The sequence below is a fragment of the Sphaeramia orbicularis genome, chromosome 22 (assembly GCF_902148855.1).
Source record: "Sphaeramia orbicularis chromosome 22, fSphaOr1.1, whole genome shotgun sequence".
NCBI lineage: Eukaryota > Metazoa > Chordata > Actinopteri > Kurtiformes > Apogonidae > Sphaeramia > Sphaeramia orbicularis.
In genome coordinates this window covers 25784879-25812611 of record NC_043978.1, presented here as the reverse complement: position 1 = coordinate 25812611, position 27733 = coordinate 25784879, and the positions used below count along the sequence as shown (strand labels likewise).

Sequence of the window (27733 nt, the reverse complement as noted above, 5' to 3'; positions counted from 1 at the left end):
ATATATCGAATGTTCTGTAGCCCAGAGAAAAATGACGTGGACCCATAGTGACACTATTAAAATTGCCTCAGCAAGCCACAGCATCACAGAGCCATGTTTATTCAGTTGTCGTTTACTGTATACCTTACATGACAAAGCACTGTAGTTGTCCGACAAGCGTAAAGGGAACACAATAAGGCTGCGTGTCCACTGGGAACCTGTATGGATGGACAGGCTGTGTTTCTGACGGCACTCGATGATCACCCCGTCAGCAGACCACCACGAGTATTCCCACTCGTAGCAGTGCGCTGTGCTTCGAAGATAAATGCTATGTTTTACCTTAGCATCTGGGTTGTATCCTTGAGAATATGGCAGTGATTTTTGGTTTTGGTTCTTATGAGTGAAAATAAGGTCTATTCATGAGGCTAGATGTAGGGTTGTGTTTTGGTTTTTTTTGTTTGTGTGTGCAGATGTGTATGTGTGTGTGTTTTCTGAGCCCCATCTGGTGTGGAGTGTGTGCTGTAGGCTGGTGGTCATTTCAGGTAGAGGTGACGTGTAAAAGTGATGTTGTTGCACCTGAGGCTGTAGCTAAGCTGGGGCAGTGTTAAGGGAGTCTTATAAGGGAGTCTTATGAGGCTCGAGGGCCACAGATAAGGAGGCTGCTTAATCCGCTCAGCGTCGCTCTAAGAACCAGATTTCGTTCTGACGGTTGCTGTGTGCGGGGTTGGTGTAGCCGGCCACGATGAACGAGTCGTTGATGCACACACCTGGAGAATCCAGCAGCTCAGCCATGGTGTTGATCTGATTAATGATGGTCACTTCATTAGTGGGACCGGTGAAGGCCCTGAAAGACAGAAGCAATACATGATTAAAGTCTCCCAGCAATGCAAAAAAACTGTACTTATTTGATTACACTGGTCAACAACAAATTTATTGTTTAAGTTTTTTGAGCTGATTTAGGATAATTTTGGTGTGCTGAATCCAAAAATCACATTAATTTTGCTCAATTAGGTCAACTTTCTGAACTATGCTACATATTGGCTTTTTAACATTTTTGCTTACATTTATGGGCATTTTCACATCATATGATACAAAATTCTTTCATATTTCTTGCAATAAACGAGTTCTGAAGATTTTACTTTTGCCAATTTATGATTAATGTTTTTTTAATATTACAGGTGAATGAAATGGCTTCAACTAGAAGATCTTGCAAAAATAAGCCTGACGTATTCTGCTACATCTGCGGTGAATACACCATTATACCTAACAGGAATCCTGTTAGAAAATGATTTTTTTTCTCTTAAAACCTATTTTGGGTGAGAACTATATAAAAAAATCAACTGATAAAGTCACAAAAATGTCATCAATTTTGTGAGAAGATCAAATTTTTCAAAATCAAATTAGCAAAAAAAACCTGACCTGATTGTGAAAAACAGATGTCATTTTTGGATTTAGCGGTGCAAAATGGTCCTAATTCAGTTGAAAAAACCTAGACAACTTGCAAAAAACATTTTTTTGTAACCCAGTGTTATTTCTGAAAACGTATAGACTGGGCATGGTTTAAACCAGTGGTTCCCAACCTTTTTTGGTTCATGACCCCATCACAAATTTCTGGCGACCCCAGACATTCAAAACAGAGAACTTTGTTTTTGCTAAAATTAATTTGTTTTTGATCATGTAATAGTTTGCTATACTATGTTGCAAATAAACGTTAATTTTAGACATTTAGTCTATATCATGCATATTATTATGGATGGAGGCAGAAAAGCCAGGTGTAGATTACTGAACAAAGTGAGAATTTTATTTTCCTTGGGCAGGATATGTACAGTCAATCCAGCTTGGATTTACAAGGCTGACAATTAATACTGAACAAACAAGAACTCAAACTATGAATTATGAAAGAGCTGCAGAATCTGAAACTGACCACAATGAACATTTGACAGATAAACAGTACCACAGTGCTTCAGTTTCAGACTCACAGTTTGTCATGTCTTTTATGGATTGGGATTGTCTCTGTCAACTCACCACATATTTTTTATTAGTAAGTTTTTGTTTTTATTTTTATCAATTACTAGAAATTTCAGGCGACCCCATTTGAATTCCAGGCGACCCCACATGGGGTCCCGACCCCAAGGTTGAAAAACACTGGTTTAAACCATACTTCACCATACAATGACTTAAAAACATCACTTAAAATTAATAAAGCTTGCAGTTTACTCTGTTTACTTTTTGCTCTAAACCTCTTTTTCTGTTGCACCATAACTCTGAACCTTAATTGAAGATATCCTCTAGTATTAACTCACATTTTAGGAGGTATATAAGTTAAACAATAGCTGTTTTTTTTTTTTTTTAGATGGATGGAGCGTAACAATCCTGTTCCTTAAAGTTGTTGGTTGGATTGTCTAAATCCTTTTCCTGATGTTGCCTCTTTTTTCATTATTTCAGTATTGTAATAATTTGGCTGCATACTGCTCCATCAATTCAGTCAACGTTTTTTCTCACAAACTAGAGCTTTGCTATGTTCGACTTCATGAGCTACCTGATTAACTTTTTTAGCTAGCTAGCAAACAACATTTTATTACATAACACAGAAGCTGAAAATTGGCAGGTTTCCCTTTATGTTATAAATGGTTTGTCCCAACAGCATGGAAATGTACTTTATATATTTGAGAAATGAAGTCTCTCCATTAAGATTAAGATGAATTTTATCTTGGTTTTACTTTTTTTTTTCTTTTTTCTTGATACTTTAATAGTTTTTCAAATCACTCCCAGTACATGGAATATATTCCAGCAATGTGAACATTTTTTTTTTTTAATTTTCGCTGTTAAAAAAATGCCTGGGCAACATTTATTATTACATGTATTTATTATACTTGTCATTCATACACCTGCCACAGCCCTGCTTTATATTTTCATTCTTACTTTTGAACCTTGTTAATTATTTCAAAGTTATTGGTTCTACAAATAAGACTCTACAGAAGAGGATTAGGGCCACTGGGAAAGAAAGATCCAATATTATATTTCTATCATTACTATGAGAAAAAAGTCAGAATACTAACCTTGTGTATACGACGGCGGCGGGCCAGACCTCTATGGTGATCTCACTGTCGTATGGTTGAGGGGGCTGGGCTTGATGGTCCAGAGGAAGGTAGTACGCTACAGTGACATCGTTAGATATCACAGAATGAGTCTCATCTGTGTGCACCACTGTCACAATGGGGAGTGTCATGCCCAGGTAGTCACCTAATGAGGTGGATAAAAACAGCAAAGTGATGGATGGAGTCTTTTAATAAGCCGGTCTTCTTTATGCAGTATCGGTTTTGCTCTGAAGATGATCATCAACAAATGCAATTAATCAAGATAAGACTGGTACTTTCTTTTCTTCTGGACTTACCTAAGGAGTTCTGCTCACAAATGTATCTCATTATCCTCATAAAACCGTAGCAGATGCTCTGTTCATACGTGTCCTCTCGCATTGTAATACAAGCCCAGTGGCCTTTTTCGTAGTGCCGCTTTTCATACAGCACCTCCCCACACTGTAAAAAAAAAAATAAAAAAAATGATTAGATACTGAGTTTAACTGAACTGAATGAACTCTTCTAGAGTAATATGCGTTTTCTATTGAGGTGTTAGCTCATGTTTTTATTTGCTCTGACCTTCAACTGTCCACGACCTTCATATGAGGCGAGTTGGATATGATGACTCACAGCTTTTTACATAATCAATATGGCTGCCGCTGATGTGGAACTGTCTTTTTAATTTGCTCTTACGTCTGTGCTGCTCTCATGAGCATTATGTCTCAACAAAGAATGTATTTCTTTAAGAATTTGTCCTTAAACAATCAACAACAATATGCTCACTATCTTTTGCGCATTCATTGAAGGCATTTTAACCTTTATTTAACCAGGAAAAAAGCTCATTGAGATTAAAAATCTCTTTTTCAAGAGTGTCCTGGCCAAGACAGCAGCAGCAGAAGTTACAGAAAATGGAAATCACAGCCATACATCCACACTAATATACATAAACACAATGAAAGTCAGTACTAAAAACAAACTTAAAAGTAAGAACATACATGTAAAACATCACCCTTATTTTAAAAGGTACTAATAGTATAATTATAATGTTCCTTAAAAGCATCTCAAAGCCAGACCCAATTTAATCAATTAGAAAAACATCTACACCCACATTTGTCCTTTTCCCATTGATTTAAAATGACTTTGAATGAATTTAAATAGACCAGTTCCTTCAGTTTAATGTCCTTCTGTAGGTTATTCCAGGCAGTGGAAGCAGAATATTTAAAAGCTTTCTTTCCCAGTTCTGTTCTGACTTTTGGAACCTGTAAAGATAACAGATCCTGGGACCGGAGACTGTAATTATTCAAGACATTCCAACAAATGTAGACCACCAAATGCGATGGAAGCAGACCTAGGATACATTTATAAATAAAGAATACCAATGTTTCAGTCTATGTTTAAGGTTTAAAGGTAAAAAAAAGGGTTAAAGGTTAACTTACTTTATTATTCCAATAGGAAAATTCAGTGTCTGCATTTGACCCATCATACTACACCCACAATACCTAGCATTAGCATATGGCACACATTAGGAACAGTGAGCTGCTGTTGAAAGCACTCAGGGACCAACTGACAGGAGGAAGTGTAGTATGAAGAGAACAGGTAAACTGTACAAATATGATGGATTTGTTAGAGGGAGACCTTCAGAAGGACCATAACAATAGTAAGCAAACTTATAGGGAGTACACTTCTAAGTATCAAAGACATCTATAGGAGAAAAAATGTAGAAAGGTACACTGCATTTTGGGTAAACTGAAGTATCCTACTGTCATTTTTTTGTGGAGTTGTGGTCTCCCAGAAGTCCATACCACTGTCATTTATCAAATCTGTGCGTATATCCATCTGTTTGTCTTTGTATCTTCTCTAACAGAAGAGCAACAACTGCACTTAAAGCTTTTGTTGATTCCTGAGATTCCCATTTTATTACATTCGATTTTGTTCATCTGATAAGAGGTTGGTCTGTCTAATATGATCCAGGAGCATCTTGCCCTCACTGAAAACAATCTTCAAGAACCAAAACTAAATTAAAAAAAGACCCACAAGTATGATCACTTAAGAGTCTGTGATACCAGGATATTTAACTGTAATGAATACACCAGCAGATGATAATAACTGGTGACGCAATAGGAGAAAAAAACCTCACACAACCTTTGCCGTTAAAGCTATTCAAGTCAAACAGTGTCGGTCTTGTGAGCGCACTAAGCCTTAGGAAGCTAGAGGAGAGAGATACATTTTCCCACGCATTTTCAAAGCTCAGTTTATCTAGAATAACTTGAAATAAAAAAAAAAAAAAGGGATGTCAAAGACACTACGACCTGCTCTAAAAATAGGGATCCACAATTGTCCTACGTTTAACTGGAGTCTCCTGCCAAGTTTTAATGAACTAATTAACTCAAGTTAAACCAATTAGGCCTCTTTATTTATACGTTTCCCTAAGGAGTTTAGAAAGCTTATTGTAGTGGGTGACATGATTGCCTTGTTGAAAATAAATAGACGACCCATACTCACACATAAAACCTGTACGCAGCCTTAATACTGCTCATGTTGTCCATTATGAGGCTGGATTAGTTTGGTTTATGCCTTGCTTTACTTCAGACTTAAGATTTTGCTTTGTTGATGTGTGAATAAATACATTGTTCTGGACATTACTCACGCATCGTTAAGTACACTATAGTTTAACATCTGACCTGATATAAGCCAGTAAACCGCTTAATCCTATTGAAACTGAGTAATAAAATCAAAGGTTCTGGGACTGTTTGTCCTATGAAAATATGCGGTCAACATGATTAGTTTAAATATAATCACCTACACATTTCTGTTATTAATCCATTTGGCAGTTGGTCGGTTGTAAAGAAGATCATGGTTTTTCATAGACTGCGTCTCATGCAATGTTTTAATTTGCAGGTTTGCTGCTTTTCCAGCTATTTTCCTTTTTTTCTACTCTGATAATGTTTAAGGCCAGGCTGAAAACGGCTGTGTTCAACTGTGCATTTAATAACTGAAAGGGTTCTATCTGCACTCTTCGCTTTTACTTTATTTTAATTGATTATTACCTCCACCAAGTGAAACGGCGGAGGTTATGTTTTCATCAGGGCTTGTCTGTTTGTCTGGCTGGCTCTTTGTCTGTTAGCAAAATAACTCAAAAAGTTATGGATGGATTTTCATGAAATTTTCAGGAAATGTTGATACTGGCACAAGGAACAAATGATTAAATTTTGGTGGTGACTGGGGATGGGGGACCAGGGGGGATTTTTTGTTTGTTCGTCTGCCTTTTAGCAAGATAACTCAAAAAGTTATGAACTGATTTGGATGAAATTTTCAGGAAATGTTGATACTGGCACAAGGCACAAATGATTACATTTTGGTGGTGATTGTCGGGGGGGTGTTGTTTGTTCGTCTGTCTGTTGGCAAGATAACTCAAAAGGTTATGGACAGAAATGTTGATACTGGCACAAGAAACAAACTATGAAATTTTGGTGGTGATGGGGGGGGGGCTGATCTGTCTTGGCGGAGGTCTGCGCTCTCCGAGTGCTTTTCTAGTTATTTATGTTTTATTGATTATGTTTAAATTGTAATTGTGTGTTTTTAACCTGTCTCTTTTCCATTTTTGTAAAGCACTGTGAACTACCCTGTGTATGAATTGTGCTCTACAAATAAATCTGCCTTGTCTTGCCTTTTCATGTGAAACACACACATCACATGAACCGACAGGGTTAAATCAGGAGAAGGATATTTTTAACTGTCAATGGTAAAATCAGATAAATGGAAAAACGTACCTTGTCTTTCCGTGACAGTAGCGTGAAGGGGATGTGTTCTCTGTTGCTGCGTCCTTGGTTGTTGCTGGTTAGCTGCTGAATGGGCTCTGCCATATCTGTCCGCAAACACAACAATACAGGTCAAGTTCTAAAAATATAGTTTAGTGTTGTTCTTGCAAAGCATTTTGACAAAGAAAACAAACAGTCTGGCATTGAGTTGTTCTTTTTTGTTCATCCTTGTTATGTTTGTGTAGGACACACTACCAGCCAAAGACTTCTTTTCTGTATTTGGTGCATATGCTGTGTCTATTTTTAGACAAACTATACATACAGTGTCTGGATATTCAGGTTGTAGTCTACTTTGATGTTCTGATTGCTTTGTGGTGTTCTTCCTGCATAGATTACATCTCTTACTTCCAAAAAAGGGCTAGTTTCTTTTCTCGTGAGATTGCTAGAGACAGAGTTTCTGTGATGTAAAAGTCTTATATATATAATTACATACTCTAGTTTTTCCCCTGTTGATATAAGTCTGTAAACCATTCAGTTCAGTGTTCTATACAGAGGACCCAAAATATGGAATAATCTGCCAACTCTTCTTAGGGAGCTTCCTCAAATTCAGTTTAAAAAAGCTGTGAAAACTCTGCTCCTGATTGTAATTTTCCACATAGGATACATTTGTAAGCTTGGTATATTGTGGAATTTTTTTTGTAGAAAATGTACTTTTGTGCAGCTTGCAAATATTTTTCTAGGCTATATTTTTTTAACACATCTTTATTAAGGTTTTCACATATATTTTTTCTGACATGAAATGATAATGTTGTGTGGGTCTCCCTTGAACATAAATCCCCAGAACCCCCTCCACCCCAGGACCACCTCTGATTTTTGAAACAGCTGTGAAAGTAAATAACATAAAATATTAATTTACCGACAATATAAGTAATATTGACTTGAATACTTCTCAACATCCATAATCAAACATCATTTAAGAAAAAAAGGGGGGGGGTATGGTGTCACTTTATAAATTATGATGATCAGATATCAGGTCTTGATTCTAAAAATTTTAGAAATGAATTCCATATCTCTTGGAAGATGGGAGTTTTTCATTTAATTGTGTACGTTAGCCTTTCGATAGCTATGCAGGATGAGAGTTCCGCAATCCATGAATTCAGCGATGGGCAATCAACACTTTTCCAATGTTTAGCTATAAGACGCTTTACATGTATTAGACAGAGGTTCACCAGCCTACTTTTGTTAGTTCTAAGGGCTAAAGTTTCTGGAATAAGACCTAGAATATAGATCTCCGGCCACATTGGGATTTCTTTGTAATATTGGAAATTGTGTGAATTATCCTTCTCCAACTCTTCTAACAGAGTTTCCTCAAATTCAGTTTAAAAAAGCTGTGAAAACTCCGCTCCTGAGTGGTTGCAAATTTCCACATGGGATACATTTCTAAGCTTGGTATATCATGTTTTTTTTATTTGTAGAAAATGTACTTTTGTGCAGCTTGCAAATATTTTTCTATATTTTTAATTGCAGTTGTAAATAATCTTTGAAATCTGGAGGTTGCCACTTGTTAAGCCCCTTGAGGGTTTTTGGTAACCATCCATCGCAATTTTTAACCAACATGTATTTATGTGCAAGTTTTTTAGTATGGGAAAATTAAATTTAAAAAAAATAAATAAATAACTAGAAGCACTCGGAGAGCACAGACCTCCGCCAAGGCTGATCAGTGCCCCCCCCTGTGGGCCCCCCCACGCCAAGGAGGTTATGTTTTTGCCAGGGTTTGTTTGTTTGTTTGTCTGTCTGTCTGTCTGTTTGTCTGTCCGTCAGTGTGCAACTAAACTCAAAAAGTTATGGACAGATTTTGATGAAATTTTCAGGGTTTGTTGGAAATGGGCCCCCCTGTGGGCCCCCCCACCCCCAATCACCACCAAAATTTAATCATTTCTTCCTTATCCCATTTCCAACAAACCCTGAAAATTTAATCAAAATCTGTCCATAACTTTTTGAGTTATGTTGCACACTAATGGACAGACAAACAGACAAACAAACAAACCCTGGCAAAAACATAAACTCCTTGGCGGAGGTAATAATAATCCATGTAAAAGTATGAGGTTGATATTATATCTCCATGTACTCAAGCGTGCTAACTTCCAGTAATCTGCTGGCAGGCGGTCTTGGTAGTTTATATGGAAAGGGCTGCCAGATGGGATGTGTGTTGTGCCAGGATGTCGCAGAGAGTAATGTTTATTAGAGCTGATGGAGAGAACACTGACTAAAGCTGCCCAAGGCCAGGTATAGGCTGGAATTAACCAAGAGACTACGGCAATAGCTACAGCTTTTATAAACTGGAGCAAATGTTTATTTCAACCATAAAACCAGACAATTTGTATGGTTAAAAAATATTTAACACAACTCAGACACATTCTCCTGACACTATGAGAATAACTCGTCTGCAAAGTTGCTATAAAAGCAAACGAGTACATCGTCATCAGCACATTAGACTCTTACGATAATGCCCACGTTGTGAGATTAAATAACGGCGCTACGCTCCACTGTTGGAACTGCCAGATACGAGACGCTCGAGGTGAACTCCATTCAATTACATTTTGTCAATCAATACCGCAGAGACCAAACGGGGTCAGAGGAAATCTGATGTGCTGATGATCAATCAGTTTACAAAGAGCACAGCTGTGCAGGAGTGAAAATAGGAAAATTATTAGAACCACATATACACGCTTCAACATGATGGTGAGATATTTCCATCCCTTTTACATACGTCTATGGTATAAAAGAAAGGAAAGCGCACAATGGGAAAACCACTGCACGGTTATCTGCACATACAAATATGCACTGGTAGACTAATCTGTTGCTATGGCAGCGTGTGGGGAGTGAGTCAGTGTTCACGTGGAACTGTCAACCTGTGCTGTCGACACATATCGGACACTTTTTCATGTTGCCTTGAGATGATTTTTGGTGGGTTGCTTAAATTTTTATATTGTGTAGTGTATCAAAAATGTGACAAAAACCTGAAATATTATGATTAGCATGTGGATGCAACTGTAAATGCAAGCTACAAACTCCTCGCATCAGAAGCAAATGTGACAAATGCACGTGTATAATTATGCTCACGCTAAAATATTGCATTTTTTTTATTATTTAGTATCAAATATGAAGAACTCAAACACAAAACTGGGGTTGAATTTCATGTATTTATATCTAAGAGTGGAGTGTTTTTTTTTTTTCTGTTTTTGCTTGTCAAATGTCTTCAAATTTCCATGAATTGAACATTTTCTCCTCAGAGGGCACTTCAGCCCGTCCACTCGACCTCATCCCATTTAAAGCAAAGGGGTTTACAGTAGCCTTGTCCTACGTCTTTAGCAACAGTATTGTAGTGCAGGATTTAGCAGCCAAAATCTCCTCAGTGCCAGTGCATGCAAGGTAGCTAATCCCCCCCTCACCCCTTGAGTCAGAAAGCCCCAGTTGGTGATTTCATTCTTAGGCTTCAATTACTACTGTGGTCTTAGGGCAGAGGGGGGACAAAGTGTCAGAAAGGGGGCAAAATATATATTTCTTCTGCACAAAATTGAGCCCGATCTTCCCTGGAAAACTCTATGTTTTACTAGCATGTCATTAGCATTAGCAATATATAAAAAATCAACAGGTCTTCGATATGTTCTCTCATGTTTTAGGACCCAAAAAGCAGCAACGCATTTGAAGAGTAGCTTGAAAAGCCTTTGCTCGTCTCAGTGGGTCTATTGTTCTGGTCTGTGTATCCAAGATTTGCGATTAGTCGTGCCTTTTAGACTGCTTTAGAACTGAAAAGAACCAATGTTGTTGTGTCCCGCTGAGCACAACATCTGCACTTGTATTGTATTTTCAGACTTTTTGAAGCTGCGCGGGAACAATGTCGATTCACAGAAGTACTTTTATCGACAATTTCCAGAGAAAAAAAAAACACCTGTGGGATTAGACTTACTATATACGTTTTGCTAGTGAAAACATGGTTAGCACAAGTCAATATATACATTTACAGTTTTCATGCTGTGGGAGGTCTGCCTCAGGAACAGTTCAGCGGCTTAAAATCAGACCCAGACATTGAACTAGTCTTTTGTGCGGCATATTTTCAAGCCTTTTCAGGGGTTTCAAAGCAGTTCAACCTCCACTGCCCTGTCCACATTCCAGACGGCACGCAAATAGACCATGCATGCACACATACATACGACTGAACATACGAAACCCACACAACCTGCCCACTGCAGTCGACCAAAAAACTATAAATACCGCTTAATACTGTCTTAGTGAGGTAATGTTTTCAGGGCAACGTGTCAGACTTGATGATAAAAGTCCAATCAATTAGTAACAGAACACTGAAGAACCTCATTAAGCTACAGGGTACAAGTGAACACAGCAGAAAACACGGAAAACTAAACTAGTGATTGTAAATAGAGCCCCAAGTGAAAACACACTTTACTCTAAAATTCCAGGTCAGTCTTACAACCAGTCTTGGGCAATTTGAAGCTAAAAAAAACAAGCAGCATTAATGAGTTTTGGTTCATTACTTTGTGTCAATATCAATTACAATAGCAACGGCATATTGTGTCAAAGATGCAAATGTCGTGTCTCTGAGGCTAACATAATCACAAATATTAAAAATGAGAGAATAACGGAACAAACCATTCATATGCTTGAGGAAAAAAAAAAAAAAAACAAGTCAGCATGTCACGGACTGGTCACAGCTACTCAGTAAATTGCTATTTGTCACAAACAGGAACTTTCATTCCAGCTTTTTTTTCCACTGCTCCTTATTTATCCTGTGTTAATAGCTGTACTATTATGGCTGCACTGCTGTATTAGACCTTATTATTAGAAAAAAAATACCCATATGTTATTTTTTTCTATTAATTGATGTGTGCTGTGCTGTGTTACAGTATTTTAAACCACAAACATAACTCCAGTATTCACGGTAGCAACACAACAACTCACTTTGCATGATTTTTAATATGTATTGTGTTACTTTTTTGCACTTCAGAGTACTTTATTTATATTCACAGTGCCTTCAAATATATACACAACATAAAATAGTATCTCATTAGTGGTAGAATTATAGAAGTATTTTAGGAACACTTTATTGTTTTGTGGATTTGACCTGTCAGACTTATTAAATAACCACCATATTACACATACACCTGAACAACAATAGAAATAATTTGTTCATCATTTTCCATGCCATTTATGATTGGTGTTGTTTACACCACATTCTTCTTCTGTTATGCCTTCAGTAATGAGCTTTTTTTTGTCTCTAAGTCATGTCATATTTGCCAGATACATAAATTATTTAACATCTTTCTCTTCATAAGGTGTATATGCGTAATAACACCATAATTATACTTATACTACAGAGGTGTCATTAAGTTAATAATACTGTTAAACACAATTACTTATATGATAAATAACTGTAATAATAGTAGTAAATAATAGTAGTAAATAACTGTTCTGAAGCTCTGCAGTAGATGTCAACAATCTGTTATTTTCAAGGTAAAATATTGATGTTCCGACATAATTTCTCATCATTTTGAGCACTTTTTGAGCAGTCTTTTTGAGCAAACTTAAAGGGAAAACGTTTCTTTATTTTTTATTTTTTTGTCTAAGTGGGCGTTGTATTTACCACCAACAAGTTACTTTGAGCTTCTGTAAGAACAGTGTGCTCAAAACCAGCGCGTTATTGTCTTTCTAAAGACAACACAGCATACATGGCTGCAGGACATGGGTGTCTACTGTTGTCTTGGATTTAAGTGGTCTTTTATGGGCCCCTATTAGAAACTAGGTCAGTGTACATGGTGGTGTGCCTCATGGAGGTTCAACATGTATGTGACTCAACTCAGACATGTCATGAATTGTTTTTGCTCTAGTAAAAGTTTTTTTTTTTTTTTTTTTTAAGTGTGCCAAAGCAGATTTATTTGGATTTATTTACCATTTGAACACACATTTGAACACAGTGGAAGGCCTGTTTTATAGTATAGTAGTAGTAGTTTGCACATGTTATTATTATTTTTTTTGCTTTACCTTCAGAAACTTCTACTTGATGTCCTCTGGCTACATCCTGCCAGTAGTGCAGGAGTCGGTCTTGCTCTTCCTCTCCCATAGTTTCCCCCTCTTCTTCCAGGCTGCCGTTGCCTGAGTCTGACAGTTGGTCTTCGGAAAAGGACTCCAGGTCCTCCAGCGTGATCATCCCGTGTCGGTCGGGCCCACCGCCGCCTCCTCCGCCACCTCCTCCTCCATTCATCTGGCAGCCGCCTCGGTCCATTTCTGCGCTTTAGCCCGGTACCTGCAGAGGACGGACTGCCTCAGACGCTCGGATAAAACACTACAATTGAAAAAAAAATCAGCTATGAATTCTGGGATTTGCAGTTCTTTTTTTAGTCTCTAAGCTATTGCGTTTCCCTCGCCGTCCAGATTAGGACCGCCGCTGCTTTTTCGTGAATAAACCGGCCTGTAAGCGGCTTTTCCCGACGCTTTGAGCCATTTCAGCGTCCGCTCTTCTGTATGTGAATAAAAACCACTCGTATCCTCCGTCGCCTTTACTTTTCAGACCCTTAAAAAACACCACAGTAGTGGATCCGTGGCTCGTGCACAGCCGCGTTCCGTCTGCGCTCATTCAAGCCGGAGGTGAATGCGTTGTTTATAGGAGACCGAGCCAGACCACGTGACGCTGCGGGCCCCACGGCCCCCTCCTCCCACGGCCCGCAAGATAAATACCCAGACCTCCACCCGACACAAACGGTTTCAGCCAGCAGCAACCCGCGCACAACAGAACATATGTGGTTAGAGGAAGCATAAAGTAGCACTACAACAACAACAACAACAACAATAATAACCCTAATAACAACAATAATAATAATCCTAACAACAACAACAACAACAACAACAACAACAATAATAATAATAATAATAATAATAATAATAATAATCCTAACAACAACAACAACAACAACAACAATAATAATAATAATAATAATAATAATAATAATAATATAACCTCCCCGTCAGGAATAATAATAATAGCAATAATTTTATATTTTATTTTTCTTAATTTCAAGCTTTTCTTATTATATTTTACTTTTACAACTGTGATACTTTTATATTTGCATATACCTGTACATACTTGTATCATTGTGATTGTGGATTTTATATGAGCTGCTAGACACCAACATCTATTCTATTCTATTCTATTCTATTCTATTCTATTCTATTCTATTCTATTCTATTCTATTCCAGAGAGAGAGAGAGAGAGAGAGAGACAGACAGACAGACAGAAAGACAGACAGATAGATACTTTATTAATCCCAAGGGACATTCAAGTATTCAGCAGCTTTACATACAGCACAAGACAAAAAACAGACAGACCAAAACACAACACAACAGTGGGTTAGTAGCCAGGTTGACATTAAGGTTAGTATATAATAATAATAATAATAATAATAATAATAATAATAATAATAATAATAATAATAATAATAATAATACACTGGTTTTATATAGCGCTTTTCTAAGTACTCAAAGACTTTCCTTTCCTTTCCTTTCATCTCCTTATATATACACTAAAAGACACTTGCTGAAGAATTAAAGAACTACCTCTGTTTTATTATTCTATTCTATTCTATTCTATTCTATTCTATTCTATTCTATTCTATTCTATTCTTTATTTACCTTTATTTAATCAGGTATGTCTACAAGATGCACAAATGGACAATAAAGCTGTTCAAGCACAATGGCCTCTCAAGAAAAACAAGAAAAACAGTCTTCCCTCACTGCATTCTTTATGATACGCTTAAAATCCTTAGCAGATATGAATATTTTCAATCAAAAGCAACAAATGTTAACATTTCAGAAGCTAGATTTAAAAAAAAAAAATTCTGCTGGTTCTTCAGATATTGAAATCACAAAAGAAATAAGGGCACTTAAATAAGTATAAATTATAAAATAACTTATGATTTATAAATATCATTGTTCGAACAGTCATAGAATGTATGGAATGAATGTTGTAGTGTTATAGTTATAGTGTGTAGAATAAATAATTGCATAGTCAATGAAATCCATTAATTACAATTATTAATACAACATATATAAGATAAGCCAATTGGTAAGAATTTCATCCTATCTTTGATTATCCATGCATTTAATATTTTTTTTCTTCATACCCCCATTTATGACTTCTTAGAGGAATTCATAATTATTAAATCTTAATCATCTGCTTTTCATGGACAAGAGATTGGAATTTGTCATCACATGATTCCACAATAAAAGAATTAAAAAAACTAAAAATAAGTCCATCACACATAAAAACACAACAGCTCATGTCATGGCACAAGCTACTTAAATGCATTTTATATTAATTAGAATACATTAAAAGGTGAAACAGATAATTAGTTGTGAGTTCAGGTAGTACTAATAATAGATTTTAAAAAAAAATCAACTTCTAAATGCTGTTTGTTTTGAGACGTAGTGACTGTTTTTATCTAATTTCTGTGTATTTGTAACACTCATACCTGATATCCTTATGGTTTTTCTGCATCCTTTAATAAATTTGAGTCTTTCGACAACTGGACACCTCAGGATAGAGGCAACAAAGACAGAGTCAAGTATGTTTGTGTCTGTGTCACACCCACGACCATATTTGTCAGTGTACACACTCTGCATTGCATACAATCAGTGCAGCAATTTTTACTGCTATTCCTGCTGATAATACATTATACTGCAGTACATGAAACTGTAAACACATATTGTAGGATAATAAACAAACTTGATGGTGTAGGACATAAGGGGCAGGATTTCCTCTCAGCTGTGGTACTGCGACAACCAACCACCATGCTGCACTCCTCCACATGCACGTACTGTAGTCAGGACATTATATAATCCTTTACAGTCGGCAAGGGAGTCTCCATGTAAATACACACACGCACACACACACACACACACGTCCACAGATAATCTGTGACAGTACTCCATGGGGAGATGGATCTAATAGGCCCCCTGCCTGGCTGTTTTTTTTTTTTCCTAGCATTTATTCACATACATTGGTGCTGGCTTTATGTCTGACTTTTTGTCTCTTCTGTAAAAAAAAAAAAAAAAAAAAAAAAATCTCTGTAGTCTGACAGTAATTGCACGCTTGCAGTAACAGCAGTTGAACTTTTTATCACAAGACAATGCATAGTGGAAATTGATTCACTATTTGAGCAGAACAACTTGTTTTTCCCTCTTTGTCTCAGCTCGTACAGTAATTATGGGTAAAACAAGAATTGACGTGTAGCCGTGCACGCAGATAAGTGAGTCTTGCCTATGTACAAAACACGGGAATGAGTGTTCAGCTTAGTGAGTTTTTTTTTTTTTTTTTTTTTTTTATTTTTTTTTAAATCAATAGCTGCTTACAGACTGGCTTTTTCACCCTTTCCCCCACATCACTTGCCCACTCTCCCTCCTCCAATCAGCTGCTGGTCCCCACTGAGCATGCTCTGTGAGGCTGCTGCTGACACTGTTGTCACTTAGCCTCTCCTCTCCTCTCCTCTCCTCTCCTCTCCTCTCCTCTCCTCTCCTCTCCTCTCCTCTCCTCTCCTCTCCTCTCCTCTCCTCTCCTCTCCTCTCCTCTCCTCTCCTCTCCTCTCCTCTCCTCTCTTACCCTACCCTACCAAATGGTGAGGACAACACTTGTGTGAGAGTGTGTGTGTGTGACAAAAACAGCGTCCTCACTAATCTGTGTGTGTAATCTCATAAGATGGACTTGACGACAGCGTACACTTTTCCCTCCCTGAGCTCCACCTGTCATTTACACACAAACAGCGGGAGAGTCGACCTTGGTCTTGCACCACTTACTCGCAGTCCTGTTGTCTTATCTCCATCTTAAACATATACACACACCAACATACATGTGCAAATATACACATATGACAGTACATAATGGTTTCCATTCACGCCTACAGACATGATTGGAAACCATAGGCAGGTTTTCAATTCATGAGCTGATGGTGCTGTGTTTTATCGCTGATGAATCAGTGCTATGTGACATGCTAATCATTTTATCAGTATGAGCTGAGACTAAAACCTGTCCTTTTGCTCGTAGACTCTCAAGCTGAACTGCGTTTGCTCAGGTTTGAAACACATTTAAAGGCTCTTCTGCTCTAGTTATTTTATTTCAACTCATTGGTTTATTTGCTCATAAAAATACAGAGAAGAAACTTTAAATGTTGTTAAGTTAGAGGCTAAATGAAAAATGTGGCCAAGATTGGATGTGGACCACAAATTCAGACCCACAGAGCTTAAGAGTCATGCAAAAGTCTTACATTTGATTGTCCTAAAATTAAGGCCTTAATTATCCTTAAAATCGATCATTAATGCTTAAATCTAGCACTTAAAGGTCTTAAATATTCCACAGATATAACTAGAAGCACTCGGAGAGCGCAGACCTCCGCCAAGGCTGATTAGTGGCCCCCCCCGTGGGCCCCCCCATGCCAAGGAGGTTATGTTTTTGCCAGGGTTTGTTTGTTTGTTTGTCTGTCTGTCTGTTTGTCTGTCCGTTAGTGTGCAACATAACTCAAAAAGTTATGGACAGATTTTGATGAAATTTTGTGGTCTGCGCCCCCCCCGTGGGCCCCCCCACCCCCGATCACCACCAAAATTTAATCATTTCTTCCTTATCCCATTTCCAACAAACCCTGAAAATTTCATCAAAATCTGTCCGTAACTTTTTGAGTTATGTTGCACACTAACGGACAGACAAACAGACAGACAGACAAACAAACAAACAAACCCTGGCAAAAACATAACCTCCTTGGCGGAGGTAATAAATGATATTGCTGTATTTGCCCTCGAAAAACTTTATTATTTATTAATATAAACTTTAATTAACCAGGAAAAAAGATCATTGAGATTAAAAATCTCTTTTTCAAGAGTGTCCTGGCCAAGACAGCAGCAGCAGCACAAGTTACACAAAATGGAAACCACAGCCATAATAACACAATGAAAGTCAGTACTAAAAACAAACTTTAAACTGATAAGAACATACATGTGAAACCTCACCATTATTTTCAAAGGTACTAAAAGTATAAGTTGTAAAGAATTTGTCAAATTTGTGGTTAGTATTTAGTATTTTATTACAGAGATGTGGCATCCAGTAATCATTTATGGGTGGAGGGGCTCAGGTATGAGCTTCAACAGCTTGAACATCAGTAGCAGAAACATCAGTCAGGGAGAAATGTAGATGTAATTTTAGCTGCATTGAAACACGGTTAAGTCTATTTCAATGCAATAACTTTGAAGCCCATTGTACTGTTATTTTTGTCTATGCAAGGTCTTAAGTTTGATCAGCGATGTCTTGAAAAATGTACTTGGAGTCAAGAGCAGCCAAAAATCAGCTTTTCCTTTCATATTCAATGAGGCAACTTTTAAAATATCAAGAATAATAACAGAATTTGACATGCTTGTTACAGTGTTCAGTTTTGCAGGACACACACTACGTTTCAAAATAAAAGCCCCGTCAAGAATTAAGCCAGTTTTAAATAGAGATCCCGGAAAAAAGATGAGATGGTGATCCCACGTTTTTCCACCACTGACCCATTTCCACAGCCAAGCAAAGGAGTAACAGAGGTGAAACGGGCTGGACTTTTACACAGCGGACCTGCTTTCTGGAATCAAAGGGGCGGTGACACAATGCAGCGTATAGTGTGAGATATACAGGGTGGGGAAGCAAAATTTACAATATTTTGAGGCAGGGATTGAAAGACAGTGTATGACCAATTAGTTTATTGAAAGTCGTGAGAATTTATTTGCCACAAGAAAATTTACATAATAGAAAATGTTTTTATTCTATGTGTCCTCCTTCTTTCTCAATAACTGCCTTCACACACTTCCTGAAACTTGCGCAAGTGTTCCTCAAATATTGGGGTGACAACTTCTCCCATTCTTCTTTAATAGTATCTTCCAGACTTTCTCGTAATAGTTTTGCTCATAGTCATTCTCTTCTTTCCATTATAAACAGTCTTTATGGACACTCCAACTATTTTTGAAATCTCCTTTGGTGTGACAAGTGCATTCAGCAAATCACACACTCTTTGACGTTTGCTTTCCTGATTACTCATATGGGCAAAAGTTTCTGAAAAGGTATGGATAATAGTGTTAGGTATGATTATGACATCGATATATGTTTGGTTTCAAAACAATTGACGTAGTGCTGCTGAGAAAAAACAACTAAATGTTCATTGTAAATTTTGCTTCCCCACCTTGTACCTTGCGCGTTGGAAATACCCCGAGCATAGCGGTGTTGCTAACCTCTTCAGAGTCTTTCACCGTTCCTCAAATGTTAGCATGGATGGAGTCCTCCACCCTAAGTGACATCGGCTCATGGATCTCAGTGTCTCCCCAGTTCGACATCTTTCTGGTCTTGTTGTTATGTTTGTTAACTGTGCATGGCCCGTGCTCATTTTTAAATCCCCCTGGCACATGAGTCGCACATGCAATACGTTATCAAAACATCACACCTTAGTTGTGGGATGAGAGGTGTTCCTTTTACATAGCGTTCCAGAATCATTCTACCTTTATTACAGCTCTGTTACTACCTCCAGAGGCGTTACAGAGGTGGGATCAAATGATCCACCATTTTGTTTACACAGAGGTCGTTCCAGAATAAAGGTGAAATATTCCCGGAACAGAAGTGCAGTGTAAAAGAGGCTATAGACTGTTAAAGAAATACCAGTGGGCTTTTAATTTGAAACTCTTACTGGAAATGGTGTTTGTATCAACAGCAGTACATTCTAAGGACAAACTGTGAATTGTTTGGATTCCATTATTTAACATTTTTTCCAACAAACCATTGATGTATTCATTGGGAAGTTATTCTTCACACACAGATGGACGAAAATTAAAATTATACCTGATTCATCTTTGGTACATACTGAATAAATACTTAATGACCCCTTGTATGAATTTGAGTAACTGTGCTTGAAAACAAAAACAAATGATTGCATAGTTCACAGTGGCACATTCATCTCATGTGTGTTCACATTAAAACTGATAAAAAAAAAAGTTTGTGAGCTTAAGCTAGCTATTTCTTAACTTAAACTTGAAATTTTCTGCACTTCCACGCTGTAAATTAAAACTTTCATTAATTTAACAGTGTAAATTATTATGGTGCATCCCTTCAGACTACCAGTCATATGTAGGTATAACACATAAGTGGTTTGACCATTTATTTGGCTTTTGTTACCTTATTGATAAAACTGTGTTGGCAATCACCTGCTAAGTGGTTTGTTTTTGGTTTGCAATCTTATCATATATGATCAAGCAAACCCTCAGTAGATGGGCTGGCCTTAAATTGACTTGAAAGAACAGACGGGTACAGCTGTCGATGTTTTTCTGAAAGGTCAGGGGCATTAGGAGTTGTTATTCAACTCTTTGCCTTTGTCTGCAATAAGAGCGGTAAAGCATGCTCATATATCCGGATGTTGAGATGCAAACTAGCTCAGTCCTATTTTTTCCCCCACATGAGAATAGAGCTATAATTTTGTTTTATTTTTTGATCATTTATTATAATTTGTTCAACAGTTTTGGTGAAGGAGGCCATGACACCAGAATACCAGCTGGCAGGATCACAGATTCCAGTTGGTTAATTAAACAGGCTCCTCAAAGGATGAATGTCTTAATTATTTTTCTGATTTAACGACTAATTTGTGATTAGTTAATTCATCTGCAAATGTAAAAACAGTGAATAAGAAAAATACAAGTGAGTTAATAAAGCATTCTGGTGATCCAACTTAGGTGACTTAGTTTGGCTGACATTACAAACTACAGTCTACTCTCGTTATACCGCCAACTTCCGTTCACGGCCAAATTGGCGGTATAGCGAAAATGGCGTTACAACGGGTTGCGTCCATAATGTGCATGTCTTTACTATATGATGTCTATGCTGCCTCCGTTAACCCGTTCTAATTGCATTTCTAAATAAATCTTGATTCTGTTATGTTGTAAGGGATCATTTAAAGTGGGGAAACATTTTAAGCATTATTATACCGTGTCGGGAAATGACACCCCATCATCTTGAGGCTTTGGCTTAATCCCACGTCCTCTTCCCGACATCCTGACCTACTGAGTGTTCTGCGATAAATGAACGGTGGCCGTTCCGTAGACCTACTCGTAGCTTGTCGCGATCAGCGTCTGGCGCGTTTGTTTCAGTGCATTGTTAAAATTTATGTGTACTCGATGGCAATCACGCTGGTGGTATAACGGTCGGGAAATCAATGGTATAAGTGTTGTTTGTGCATGGAACTGGGCTGGCGGATGGCGATAGGCGGAAATGGCGATATAACGGCGGGCGGTTTAACGAGAGTAGACTGTACTAATTAACTTAGTTTGGCTGTTTCAGCACAGATTTTATACAATGTCTGTAAAAGCCAAGGGAGCTATATGTAGTATTAATACTTCAAATATTCACAACTGACCTAATTCAGTTCAATTCAATTCCATTTTATTTGTAGAGCCCGATATCACAATACAGGGCTCTAGACTAACTTTTTGACTTAGGAGCACTGGTGCTCCCAACTCCAAAAAGTTGGGCGCACTAGCACAGATCTAGGAGCACCACTATAAAGTTGGGGCCAGAGCAAAACTCTTGTGGATATATCAAGTAATACCCTTAGTAATCAATGTTAACAACCTGGAATAAGGTGTTTGAATAGATTACAAAAGAAAAAAACATAATTCTGCTGCATTAAAGTCCTATATTGATTGGTAGAAAATAACTTTGTGGTATTCTAGATGGTTCTTAGGGATGGAGGACAAATCACACAATTTGTTACAGCCAACTAATTTATTCCACAGATTTTCAGTCATCACTGATGATGTCAAGTGCGACCATGATTTCATTTTAAGTTGCATGTCCGAAATTATTGGCGCATATACGCCCATTTCGGTCGCAATCTAGAACCCTGCAACAAGATGAGCTCACAGGGCTTTACAGAATTAACTGGTATTGAAAACAAAAAACGGTCAAATAAACAGCAGATGAAGGAAATGGATTAATGCCCTAGACATCCCCCATCCTTAGACCCTCTTTCTTGGCAAGGAAAAACTCCAAATACCCAGTGGGAAAAGAGAAACCTTGGGGAGAACCACAGTGAAGGAGAGATCCACTCCCATGGACAGACAGGCTATAGATGCACCAGGACTGATGGATGTCTGTTTATTTATTTATTTGACAGGGACAATGCAGTCAAACATAGTTACAAGTTTGCAGCTAATGTGATGCATATAGAGTTTATAGCTAGTGCTAATTCTCAACTCCAGCCCCCAGTTGGTTGCAGATGTAGTTCCACCTAAAGTGTCATTAGAGTGTTTAGAACAGTGTTTTTCAACCTTGGGGTCATGAACCCATGTGGGGTTGCCTGGAATTCAAATGCCCCCCTGAAATTGCTAGTAATTGATGAAAAAAAAAGAAAAAAGATATAGCCTAAATGTCGTCTAAAATTGACATTTATTTGCAACATAGTACAGCAAACTATAACATGATCAAAAACAAATTTTAGCAAAAAAAAAAAAGTCTCCGTTTTGAATGTCTGGGGTCGACAGAAATTTGTGATGTTAAAATGGGGTCACGAGCCAAAAAAGGTTGGGAACCACTGGCTTAGAATAAATACTTCAGATCTTATGTCAAAATTTCAATGTATTGTAATTGCAGAGATGTGACCACTAGAGGGAGTACTGAGTGACTTTGCAGGTCTCCCGTGATGATGAAAACTAAGGTGATGTTTGGGTTCAGAACTGTTAAGAAACATCTGGTAAAGTGATAAAAAAATGTAAGTTTTTTTTTTTTTTTTTAATCAATTACTAGAAATTTCAGGCGACCCCATTTGAATTCCAGGCGACCCCACGTGGGGTCCCAACTCCAAGGTTTAAAAACACTGTCGTAAGCTGTTACGAAATCTCATTATTTTTCTACCACTTGAGACGAAAGACCAGGCCACTCCTTTCAAAGCAGCTTTTTATCCTTTTCTGTTTTGAGAGCAGTTGTCCCACAATGCTGATATTCACAGTGAAATGACCCAGGGCCCTTTTATCTCGAGTTGTGCAGATAAATAGATATTCCTTAAATTGCCCGTCGACAAAAAGCCTTTATTTCCTCTGCAATTACTACAAAATGAGGGTGGTTGATGCATTTTAGTGTTATTACATGTCTGATTCCTATTCATACTGTGTGAGTGTGTGTATGAGTGGGCTTCACATGGAGTCACAACATGCATGTTTGTGAGTGTGAAGAGTCTTTGTTGCTTTGTGTGAGCTTTGGGTAAGAGGTTGTCTGTTTCATTACTCCTCAACCCAGGAACTGGCCTATTATTGATGACCTATATATATGTGTCTGTCCTTCTTTTCAGGTGCTGGAGAAATTCATGTCTCGTCTTGCCCAGAACCGGGTGATGGCACACAAGGATCTACGGACCCTCTCCAAGTACCAGCTCATCCTCGCCAGGGATCAGTTCCGCAAAAACCCACCGCCGTACCTCAAGGCACGGTGCCGCCCATACGATCACTTTAACCCAAAAAGACCCACGCATCTACCGATCTAAAATCATTAATAACTTTTGAACTACTAATCCTATTTAAATAATTCAGGTAAAATGCAGTTTCCCAGCTTTTTAACAACATCAGATATGAGCCATTTGGATGTTCAGAGGCTCTGAAATGAACATGGAAACACTGTCAAAACTAGGGGTGTAAAAAAATATCAGTTCTGCAATATATCGCGATATTTCATTTCACAATACTGTAGCAATATTAAAAAGTACTGTATCGATATTTTTTGGTATTTATTCAAATGCAGATATGGCGGAGGTTCATTTTTGTTTTTTTGTTTTTCTTTTTGTTTATATTTTATTATTATTATTTAACACTCTTTTATTAAATAATGTTAGTTCCTTTGTTGGGATTGCACAAAAATAATGTTATGATGTTAGTTCTGAACTAATAGAATATGAACATTTGAGCAGGATCTTAAACTGTGTCTGTAAAACATAGTTTAAGTTTTAACACAGGAACATTTTGTGATATAGCATTAGATCCTGTTCTGATCAAATAAAAATGTGTTTAGTATTTGTGCGTATTTCTGGTGTAATTGAATTTTTCCAGGAAATAATCTTTTAAAAATAGAAACAAAACCAATGAAAAATTGCCTTTTTAATCATGACAGTATCATGATATATCGTGATCCTAGTATTGTGATTTGTATCGTATCGCCAGATTCTTGCCGATACACACCCCTAGTCACAATCCGAATTCACCAGTAAAAGTGGATGGAGATGCTTGTTTTTACTTTCAGTTATTGATGTACTTTGCTGATAAAGTCACTTTTTTCTCCAGTTTTCTCTATTCTAAAATAATAACCTTTGAATTTACTCTCATCTCTTATGAATATCTACATGATCATATAAAGTAAATACAGGAAGATTTCTGATTTTCACTGATAGATGCAAAGGACATCATAATAAATGGTGATAAATCACTTACGAAAGGTTACATGAAGAAAAAAGTCGCAACAGATATACTTCTAGGTATTAAAGGATTAATGTGCCATATGTTACTACTAGACTGGACATATGAGACACATTTGTTTTTATCAGATTTTAGTGCCTCTTCTATTTTTGATAAGCATTATGGATGTTTTTGAGGAGCTTCTATGTCATATGATCCCATGGCTTCTAATCAAACCTCAATTTAATTAATACCCTGGACAAGAGGCATACCTCTGTTTATTGGATTATAGATCTTTTTCTTTTTTTACATGACCTCTTTTACATAAACGTTAGCATTTTTCTAATAGATCCCATGTAATGTAACAAAAAGGATACAGATTTTACACTGTTTCCTTTTCCTTTCATAAATTCAGATACTGTAAAAAGGGTGAGAACTTCCTTAAAGGGCTCATATTTTGCTAAACCCACTTTTATTAGTCTTTGGTACCTTTATTTGTGTATTTGGGGATGCTAATAGTTCAAGAAGTTTGAATTTGAACCCTCCAGGTGCTGAAAAGCTATCTTTATATTCATTTTGGCAAAAATCAAGTGGATTTCTAGTATTCCTGCTTAATTTGTTACGTTTTATAACTAGTTACGTCACGACATTTGCACATATAAGGTCAAGACTTCTGACGAACATTTCTCCGAGTACGACATAATTGTTTGAAGAAGCACGGTCAACAACCTGGAGGGGGTGGGGCGTGAAGTGGCTCATTTGCATTTAAAGGGCCAGCGCTCAAAACGACCTTTCTGGTGTCATTACTCAGAAATAGGGTTGAAGATGGACCTGTGGAGTTGAATTAATGAAGAATTCAGCCCCAAGCATAGCATTTACAGTTGATGTAGACCACAGGGAAATGTTTTAAAATGCATAATTCCATTTAAAAAAACAGCTGAATATCACTCCTTTAACAGTTTAATTTTAGCCTAAATGTGCTTTTTAATTAGGGAATGGTTTTGCTTTCTGAATACTTTTTTTTTTTTTTTTTACCATCAATTATTTCATAGTAAGACAAAGATATAACTTGGCTATTTAAAGCATCTAAATGTCTGATTGAAGTGTTGTGTTCAGGGTCCACAGCAGGGAATGCTGGAGGGCGATTTTGCCCTTTGCATCAGCCTGTACCACGGCTACGAGCTACTGATGCAAATGGGCCTCAGATCGCTCTTCTTCTACATCCAAGGAATCATGGATGGATCCAGAGGTCAGTCACCTTACCTTCAGGCTTTTACTGCATTTATTGTGATTTACTCTTAGTAGCTAGGTTAAAGGGCAGAGCATTGATTCTGTTATCATTCACCATCTTCCCACTGCAACATTTCCAACCTCAGGAAACTCTATATTTCAAAAATTTGTTTTTTTTTTGTTCTTTGATTCAGAAATGTCTAGAGCCAGGAATGAACTGCAGAGGACTCCCACCTTCATGGACCTGTGCCAGGAGATGGAAGCCATGTTTGTCAAGCCATCTGCCGGTACCTGCACACTCATTCACACAATATCTTTTAAAGGGGTCATATTTTGCTAAACCCACTTTTATTAGTCTTTGGTTCATTTATTTGTGTATTCGGACCCTAATAGTTCATAAAGTTTGAATTTGAACCCTCCAGGTGCCGCAAAGTTATCTTTATATTCATTTTGGCAAAAATCGAGTGGATTTCTACAACCTGTTTTAATTCCTGTTTAAATCGTTACGTTTTATACCAAGTTACGTCACCACATTTGCACATATAAGGTCAAGACTTACGACGAACATTTCTCTGAGTACGACATAATATTGATGTTTGGCAGCAGCAGCGGTTGTAGTAAAAACTGAAAATATGTCCAAACTTTGAGCCGATTACCTAAAATGTTCAGTTGTTGGTTGTATTAACGAATACAAGTGGCTGAACGGGACAGAGCAGCACAGCCAACAACCTGGAGGGGGTGGGGCATGAAGTAGCTCATTTGCATTTAAAGGGCCAGCGCTCAAAATGACCTTTCTGGTGTCGTTACTCAGAAATAGGGTTGAAGATGGACTGGGGAAATGAATTAATGAAGAATTCAGACCCAATCAGAGCTTTTACAGTTTATGTAGACCACAGGGAAATGTTTTAAAATGTATAATTCCATTGAAAAAAAGCAAAATATCACTCCTTAAATAGTTTATTTTTAGTCTAAATATACTTTTTAAATTAGGGAATGGTTTTGCTTTCTGAATACTTTTAGTTTTTTACCATCAATTATTTCATAGTAAATACCAGTTTGAAATATAATGTAGTGTCTATTTCAATAAATCCCTTTGTGATAAATACTTGTAGGTCCAGATGAGCCATTTATTTACAGTCACCCAAAGCTGGAGAAACTGGAGGATGTGGTGGTTCAACACTTCAGACAGTGGGCTAAGGGCTCATCAGCCAGTAAGTGTGATTCCATTGTTGTTTAAGCAGTTTCATGCATTGACACATACGAGGGCCGTTCAATAAGTTCATGGCCTCACCCAGAACAGAACAACACAGACTGATAATTTATATTTTATTTTTCAACATAATCTCCATTTCCAGCAATGCACTTGGTCCATCGATGTTCAAGCATCACTATCCCATCACGAAAGAATGTAACATCCTGTATTATAACAACCAGTATTTCTGGGTGAGGCCATGAACTTATTGAACAGCCCTCGTACATTAATTGATTATTCTGGGTTTAAAATGAAACCCATCATTCCATTCCTACTTTTCAATTCAGCAAAGAGAAAACATTTTTTTTTTTTGTACATTTGCACACATTTGTAGTGAAAATGGTCTACTGTCTTTTAATGTGATGATAATATAATAGTTGAATTAGAAAAATAAACACCACCTGCAGAGTTAATCAATAGTTATTGTGGTAAACAATAAAAGGATGGAGTAATTTTGAGTTCTTTTTTTAAGGAATAAAGGTTACAATTCTCAGATTCTTTCTTGTTATATGTAAATATTTTCTGGTTTCTTTCCTCCTTAGTGATGCAAACTGAATATCTGTGGTTAGAGGATTAAACAAGACGATTGAGGGTGTCTTGATGGGCTTGGGGAAAAACCTTTTCGCCATTTTCTGACATTTTTAGATGAAATGACTTCTTGATTATTCCAAAAGTTTAACTGAAAGATTCACTGACACAGAAAATTATCATTAGCAGGTGTAGATAGGTTATGATAGTTTAATGCTGCAGTACTGAGACTCCAAAATAAAGTTTTATTCACAAAGAACCTGCAACAAATTGCAGATACTTACCAAATTTCTATAATTATGGAACTTTAACCGTTTCATTTTATCACATTTATGTCATATGTAATCCATTTCTTATGTATTTTATTGATTTGCTGTTCAGGATAGAATTAAAATTAAATAGATTTTGAA

At 37.2% G+C, this 27733-nt stretch overlaps 2 protein-coding genes across 2 annotated transcripts in view; one reads left to right on the top strand and one right to left on the bottom strand.

The window, feature by feature from the left end:
- The window catches only part of fancm (FA complementation group M), a 98231-nt gene that overhangs the window by 15187 nt on the left and 55311 nt on the right, over positions 1-27733 (top strand). The window contains 4 exon segments of the mRNA XM_030126059.1: positions 23221-23352; positions 25430-25562; positions 25738-25830; positions 26656-26754. Coding sequence (XP_029981919.1) covers positions 23221-23352; positions 25430-25562; positions 25738-25830; positions 26656-26754 — 457 coding nt within the window.
- Positions 428-13401, bottom strand: soul3 (heme-binding protein soul3). The gene is made up of 5 exons (XM_030126062.1): positions 12872-13401; positions 6827-6921; positions 3374-3515; positions 3039-3222; positions 428-823 (listed from the first exon to the last, which is right to left on the bottom strand). Exons 1-5 carry the CDS (start codon positions 13110-13112, stop codon positions 652-654), a joined length of 834 nt encoding a protein of 277 aa, XP_029981922.1. The 5' UTR covers positions 13113-13401; the 3' UTR covers positions 428-651.